The 8,406-nt window shown below is 36.7% G+C and overlaps 1 protein-coding gene across 1 annotated transcript; it reads right to left on the reverse strand.

Annotated features, from left to right (window-relative positions):
• Nucleotides 1-689: 689 nt before the first annotated feature.
• Nucleotides 690-7,123, reverse strand: RAD51AP2 (RAD51 associated protein 2; the record flags this gene model as incomplete). Its single annotated transcript, XM_084236005.1, has 3 exons — nt 690-808; nt 3,634-3,717; nt 4,045-7,123. The coding sequence occupies 3 exons, from the start codon at nt 7,121-7,123 to the stop codon at nt 690-692; spliced, it is 3,282 nt and encodes a 1,093-aa protein (XP_084092131.1).
• Between the last annotated feature and the right edge of the window lie 1,283 nt (nt 7,124-8,406).

Raw genomic sequence — 8,406 nt, forward strand, 5'->3', positions numbered from 1 at the left:
GATCTTATACATTTTTTCTGTATTCTATTATTGAGTGTAACACAATAGTAGGAATATATATTTGTTCTATAAGTGAATAAATTAATGATAGGTATTAACTATGATCATAATTCTTTTCCAGATCCAAAGATAAACTCTGGAGGAAGGTAATAAAAAATAGAAAGTGAAGTGAAAAAAAAAAGTGGAAAAGAAGCTGACAGAAGTGATTTCTCTATCCCAATCCTGAGATTAATTTTGTGATATTGAAAAATTCACCCACCCTTTTTATACCTCCATTTTTTTTCACTTGAAACTAGGGAGAGAGGATTAGAACAGTGACTCATTACCTTTTTGTGAGTCACAGACCTTTTTGTGAAAACTTAAAGCCTATCAATCTTCTCATGAAAGCATTATATATAGATGTCATGAAAAACAATAAGTTGACATGTTTTATAAGATTACAAAAAATCTTTAACGTGTACATTGCTAATATGATATGAAAACAATGAAATATTTTGTTATGTTTAAAGATAATTAAACAATTCACAAAAAAAGAAAAAGCCCTCTCCATACTTAATTATAGAGAAAGCCCAGCACTCCCAGAGTGGCGAGAAAGTATTCATCCAAAGAAAGAAACAAAAGATAAATAGATGTTGTGAAATGTTTTGAAATATTAGTGTCCATTATCTTCTTTTAAATTCTTGTAATATTTATTTCAAATAGGGATGAAGTTGTTTAAGCTTCGCTTTTCTTGACAAGCCAATTCTGATTGGTCGACTGCATGTCTTAAGAGGTAGTACTCTTGTAATTCCATTTGAAAAATTACTACCTAAAATAAAATATAACATAGTAAGTAAAAATATAAAAAAAATAAAAGGGAGTAAAAATTACTGCTTCTATGCTTAAAAATTTTACAAAATCTAATCATGAGTCTAACAATATTTACTGAGTCACTGTTCTAAGTGCTGGAGAAGCATTAATTTACTTAACCCTATCTCCATTTTTAAAATGTGAAAAACCAACACAAAAAAGTAACTTGCCCATCATAAAATAGCAACAGAATAAAATCAGCATTCTAGTCAGGCAGTTAGTTTAACAGCAGCTACAAGAAGAACAGCAATAAACTATTGATATAAGGTCTTAAAATTAACTCAATGTAAGGGTTTTAAAGACCATGTCATGTTTTCAAAGTTAAACAACTAGGTTAGATTGTTAATGGTTACTTTTTCCTAATAGAGATTATTATCAATAAAAGAGCACAAATGAACTTCACCTGTTTAAATATCAAAGGAACAGTCTGATTCTGGTTTTTATTTAATATCGCCCTATCAGTTTCAAAATAGTACAAAACATTACATGGAAGTATGTTTGTTAGTCAATCAGTTAATCATATAAATAGGATTAACTACCACTGATAATAAATTAGAAAAATATCTTTAACTTTCAAGTATTTTTTAAATAAACAGTGAGGTACATAAGCAAAACTGAAATATAGCAAGTTTTAATCAAGATCTAAAGAATTAGCATGACCTTAATATGATAGTACTTTATACTAAAAATACCAATGTAATAGTAAATCTGACACAAGGGAAACAGCATCTTTACAAAGTTGAACCAAACAGAATCTATGTGTATATTTATGTAAACAATAATGAAATAAAATAAAAAATTGAATTACTTGTAATTAATTATTAAGGCCAGGTCTTATACATTTCTTCTGTATTCTGTCACAAAAATATCTATAAACCAGTTTATGATCCTTTCTTCACTTCTACATTAAAATTAGAGTTTTATTTTTAAACAAAAGGATTATATAAATAAACCTGTTGGATCATGTCCGATACACTAGACTTGTTTATAAATTAGATAAATTTACCAATTTATGCTATGTATTTCTTCATTATGAGATTTCAGAACAGTCATATTTAGTTTATTTGATTACTTTTTCAAAGGATAGCTTCCATATTTTATATTCTAATATGACAGTTACTTCTGGCAATTTTACAATGGGTGGGAAGTCAATGAACCAGTTTGTATCAACAATAGCTTTTTTGCAAAGCACAGGCCCTTAAACAGTCATCAAGTTGTAGTTATGAGGATGTGCTTGTCTCTTTGGATTGCCTATAATAAAGATAAACGTCTTTATTATTGTTACACATTGGCTTAATTTATTGCTTTGAATAGTTTAACAATTCTAAACATTCATGCCTACCGCCAGAAACTGTTCATTTTAAAAATCAGTATCATAAAAAAAAAGTCATGAAAAATTTTAGTGGTCTTTTAGAAATGATATTAACTCAATTCTCAATTGTTTTCTAAATCCTTGTGGCTCAAAATGTGAACCACAGTCACCCAGGAGCATGTTAGGAATGCGGAATGTTAGAGCCTGTCCATAAGGGAATCAGAATCATTTATCAAGATACCCAGTTAATTTGCAAATACATGAAGGTTGATTTGCATATACATGAAGGTTAGGGATGCATCTGTCTAAATAACATACAAAGCACTGGGAATACTGGCTGCATATAATACATGCTCAAAATAACTTCAAACTACTGGACTTCACGCCACAGAAAAAGGAAAGACAGAGAGAAGAGGCACTGGAGACTTCAGTGGTAGAAACTTTACCTGGAGGTATTCTGGCGACAAGCGGGTAGGTAATCAAAAACCTTCAGGAGTTTCCAGTGCTTTAAAAATCACCCTGCATAAGCAGACCCCCATCCCACCTGGGCAGAGTTAGTTCATTCTTAGTATCCCCACTTCCTAGTGTCCCCCAACATTTGTTTACACTGGGTATGAGCTCCCTCATCTTCCTCCAAATATCTCAAAATTTGTTCCCCAATCCAACTTTTCCCTTTCCTTTCTTTCTGTCCTAGAACCACCCTGATGCTTTCTAGGCTAGTTTCTACCACTCATGTTGTCTTGTTCCCTCAAGTATTGCTTTTATTCAGGAGAGAAGAGGGGTTTTAATCTTCCAAGAACATGGATTAATTTTTAAGATTATTTCCTTGTAATGTAAGAAAAAAGGAAAAGATGTATTTCTGAAGTAACTGAACAAAGTATCAAAACAGCATCCTACTGAGGATGAGAGACTAGGGGAAATTTAAAATCTGATGCAAGATTGAAGATGTTTTGGTAAATGTATTTCACCTCCCTCTAAAGAAAAGCTTAGCTTTTCTTCTATTTTAATAATTAAAAAATTAAATGCTATACTTGTAAATCAAGTTAATACATCTAAATGATACCAATTTTCAATTACTAAATAAAATATCTGTATAAAGAGGCTCATAATACTTAAAGGATAGAGATATTGATAATAAGTATATAATTGGAGTAACATCTCATCACAGGAAATCCAATTTAGATAAATGCCTTTTTGGTTGTGCCAATTAATGTTACATACACAGCTATTGCAATGCTTCACTGCAAATATTTAAATGCTTTTGCAGACCACATTTCCTAATAATATTCTAAACAACATTTTAATTTCAAAACAATTTTAATTATTGGAATTGGCATCAGGAAGTTATTAATTACAAAATTACTAATCTTCTATTTATTTTCTAACAACCTAAGTATATTTTCCTCATGCCAAAAATAAAAGAATGTATAACCATCTTAGAAGGTATTCTAGAAAATAACCAAAACTCTTACCTCCCTTCAGCAAATAATTAAACTTTTCTTCATTAAACTCATCAGAGAAGGAAGCAGGTCTTTTAGGTGAAGGTTTTTCACAATCTGAAAATAAAGATCAACATGTTATAACAAAAACTTAACCTTTATGTAAGATGTTAATACTACGCAAATAACATTTTCAGGAATATTTTCTCCTATTGGCTCCTAATATTTAGATAAATGAAGCAGGACTCTTCAAAGCTCATTTTACCAATGCTATTACCTTAAACTTTAATATATTATTTGTTTGCACAGTCCTTAATAGGAAAAAATGTGCATCAATAAACAATGTATTCCATGTTACTGTCCCAAAATTATATATTTGCCCTACACAGGGGAAAAAAGACATTTCTCTATCCTAAAAAGAACATTTTAAAACTAGTTTCATACCTTTCTCAGAGTAGAGTAATTCTTCTTCTGATGTTCTTGAACAGTAATACTCCTCAGGAACTTCCTGTTCTCCACTTTTAGATACTGTTTTCCATTTAAATGCGTTTTGGTGTCTTTTATGCATAACAGGACCTGCTTTAGTATCACAGTACAAAGAAGATGTACATATTTTGTTGCCTGCACCCACTTTCAAATCTTTTTTAATCTCCATTTTTACTTTCCCAACATTATTTTCTCCAAAGTAATTTTCTAGTCCATTGTTTGTTTCCACAGTGCTTAGAATTTCATTTTCCTTGCTAATTTCATGAAACATACGAAGTTCTTCAAGCACTAAATCAAATTTACTCTTCATCTCAAAATCTTTTACTATTGTCAGAGTTTTTGTTGGTAAACACTTGGCAGTTGAGTCCTGAAAACATTCATTGTTTGTGACACTCAAATCAGTTTCCGACTGGTGATTAACACTTTCTGTAGAGTCATTCTTTGGATGAAAATGCTCTGAATTAGCTAACTCCATTTCTTGCAAAATACTTTCATATTCATTGCTCTCATCTACATTACTTAGATAAACATTCTTAGGTCCTTCCACATTTACCTTCTTATTCATTAAAAAAACGGGTTGCACAGAAAACGTATCATCCTTGGAATCAAAAATATTCTCTTCCTTTTCTATCTTAATGTCTTCATGAGCATGGCAACTGTTTGTTAAATTTTGTGCTGTGACTTTTACTTCCTCCTTCAAAATTAAGTTATGATTTTTTCCTTCAGTTTCAGTAAGCAAGTTCCCAAAATTTAGCGCCTGAATTATGGATGTAGGATTGATTTGTTCACTGTGTCTTCTATGGTGGCTTGACTGTATGGCCTGCTGCCTAATGTTGATGAAATCTTCAAGAACGTCCTTAAAATTAAAACTACTGAGAATATTATGCTCTGGTTTTCTTTCGGTATCTAAATCTTGGTTGTATTTACTTATTTCATAAAAGTTTGCATTAATATATTCATGGTTATTCCACATAAATGGAGGTCTACACTTATTTAGTGTTTTAATTGTCAAGTTTCCCTCATTCATAAGTTGTTCAGGACAACACTTATTCCTGTAACTAATTTCTTTTGTCGACAAAATTTCATCCAAATTATCAAAGTCCATTGAAAGAGAAACTTTTTCATATGTTTCAAAAACTGGAAATTGTGTATTTTTAGTTGTCATACTGAAGGAATTGATACTTTTTTTCATAGGCTCTTCAAAAACTTGTTCGTTTTTAAGCTGCCCTGTCTCTAATGTAGGCGCCATATTATCTTCTAATAGTGTTGAAAACCTCCTTAATATATTATGACTTTCCACTGCATTTTGTGGATAGCTGACTATCCATTTGAAAATGTATCCCTCTTCTAATTGAGAATCATTTTCAATTCTTGTTAAAGAGTCGAAGTTACTAAGCAAAGAAACTATGCTAGTTTTCAATATATTTAGAGGTTGTGAAAACTTGCTTTGTAAGTATATGCTTAAAATGTTATTCTTTCTATTGCTATCCACACTTCTCGCTATATTTTGCTCTTTATATATCAAAATTTCATACCAGCTTAAGCTATCTTTTTGATTTCCTGAAATACATTTATGGACATATAAAATTCCTTCAATAAAGTTTTCAAAAATGCTTAAATGAAAGTCCTTTTGTGTAGTGCAATATCTCCACTGCAGCACATTATCAGTTTCTCCTTTGGCTTTTAACCAGAGAAAACTTATTAAAGTTTTTTGGCTACCCAGTGTTCCTGTCATGAGAGACTTTAATTGTTCTGCATGTGTCCTCATGGCTATTGTATTGTCTAAAAGGTCTAACAACTGTAGCAAACTCAACTTTGCTCCAGGGTTTCTCATGTTTTCACACTTCGTCTTGTCATTATCCACAATCCAACCATTTTCCCTGTTTTGGCTCAAAACACATGCAGTGGTACAGTCCCAGCTTGGAGAGTTTGCCAAGCTGGTGTTAGATCTGCAGCTGTCCAGGCATGGCCCTGCTTCTTCCAAATCTGCGTTTTCTAATATTATAGCGAAATCCTTTCCAGAGTCTCTTCTGTCAGACTGGACACTACCGTGGTTATAGATGTTTACACGGACGGAGTCTTTCTTTTTCCCACAAAAAATATTCTGGTTGCAGAGTGACTGGGGGTAACTTTCATAAAGTTCAGGAAAAACATTTTCCGCGCCCACCATCTTTCCCTCATCCCTTAAGTTCTGCTTCTCAACATCACGTCTACTTCGGGCCCAGTCGGTGTCGGTGAAACCCCCAACACACGCCTCCTGTGTGTCCCCCGTTTCCTTCGCTCTTTCCTTCCAACAGGCAGAGGACATCTTGCTTTTTAAATTAGCTGCAAACTCACGGATACTGATTGTGCGGCTCTCTCGAAAATAGCCAGATTTGGCCATTTCCACGCTGGGCGGGGTTTGCGATTTGGCTATTTTTAGCACAGACGCCGAAATGCTATTTTCTTTTTCATTTGACAGCATCCCCCCGGCAGCTGTGCATCCGTTCACGTCCTGAAATGCTGGTTTCTGCTCCTCACAAAAGGTAACGCCTGCGAACGGCCCTCCGGCCTGCGGGCCGTCACTCCGGCCTCTCTCCACGCCCCTCCCGGGGCCCGAACCCCGCGTCCCGTCGCCGCGGGGCAGCCGCGTCCCGGCCCCCGCCCCGTCCCCGGCAGGGCCCCCGGGAGCGCGCCTCCCGGGGCCGGCCCTCGGGGAGGGGGAAGACCGGGAACGTGCCCCCGGGACCCCCAGGTCACGTGTCTGCCGCCCGCCGACGGGCGTCTCCACACGCGCGCGGGCGGCGTCCTCGGAGGCCGCGTGAGGTGAATAAAGCAGCGCGCTGAGGGGTCGGGGCGCCCACGCCCAGGCGTTTTCTACCTCAGGCAGGCGAGGCACCAAGGGCAGCCTCCACCACGCCTCCGAGACACCCTCTGGCTCCTCCAAACGGAGCCGTTTACGGCCGGGTGGTTGGGGATCAGGGTCCTCGAGAGGCGAGGAGGGGGGAGCCAGCTCCGCGAGCTCCGAACCCCGCGGCGTGAGGGGCGGGAGCGACATGACAGCGAACTCGGCGGACGCTCGGTCCCCGGAGCCGCCTCCCGGCTCTTAAATGTGCGAGCGCTGCCCCGCCCCCTGCTGCCCCGGCCACGCCCCCGACCCGCCCTTGGAGGCCAGAACTCGGCTCCGGAATAAAGGTCAGTCCCGCCTTGGACACGCCCCTTTCCCGCCCCGGCCTAAGCCCCGCCCCACCCCCAAGCCCCGCCCTGCCCGCGGGTTGTCGCCACAGAGCACTGGCCGGGACCGTTATCTTGTCTATTTTTAGCGCTTCTTGCCAAAGCCACCTGGGAAGTTGATCTAAATGTTTTCTTCCCTCTGGTAAAATCAAAGGGAAAAGTCAGAATAGGTCCCTTTTTTAAAAAATCTGTGGGAAAAAACAGATTTATTTTCAAAAATATAAAATTCCACGTTTCCTCAGAAGCGGCAAGTGTCTTGACTGGTAAAATTGTGTCTTTTCCTCACACACTATAAATCTGTGTGGAAAAGCTTCTTTAAACGCTCAGTGGAATTTAAATCAGATTTCCACTTTATCTTCAGTAAGTGTGTTTGTGGGGAGAAGGCGCCCACACGTAACAATCGGAATATTTCAGGAAAAAGTATGTGGAAATTCTTGCCCAGATAATTATTTATCTTTAAGACTTATAAAAAGAGCTTTTAAGTGTGCCGTGGGGGTTCGTTCTCCAGGATTGTGGCTTAAATTACCTAAATATTTACAAATGATGTTTCGACTATGCTATTTATCGTAAGCACAAACACTTAATACAGTGACTCCCACCTAATAACAAATTTTATGCTATTTTTCTCTTGTCCTCCGATTTGAGAATAATTTATTATTTCCATTCAGTTTTGGGTTTTGTGAATTTCATAATCATAAAGAAGAAAATGATTTTCAAAATGTTTGTTATATGCATGTCTATTAAGAGACATGTGCTTACTTTTAAGTAATCAAAAACCTCAGTCTGCTTAATGATTGTTGATGACAAAATTGGTCAGTTTTGTGTTACCAAATTTTTAAGAACTATAGCAAAAATTTGTAATAACTACAATAACATGCAACAGGAATCCTCACTCAGAACCCATGGGTGCATATATGATGATGTGTGACGAGTATATTACATTAGGTAATGAGGTGATCACCAGCTTCCTGTCTTTTAAGACTCTACGGTATATAGGGATTCCAAATCTGGGCATTTGGTATTACTTTATTTGTAAATTCCTTTAGAGAAATGTTTACTTAAATTTTCAGAAATCCTTGAGGCATAAGCACTTCACTAACATTGTAA

This window comes from Talpa europaea, assembly GCF_964194135.1.
Source record: "Talpa europaea genome assembly, chromosome: 6".
In the NCBI taxonomy this organism is placed as follows: domain Eukaryota; kingdom Metazoa; phylum Chordata; class Mammalia; order Eulipotyphla; family Talpidae; genus Talpa; species Talpa europaea.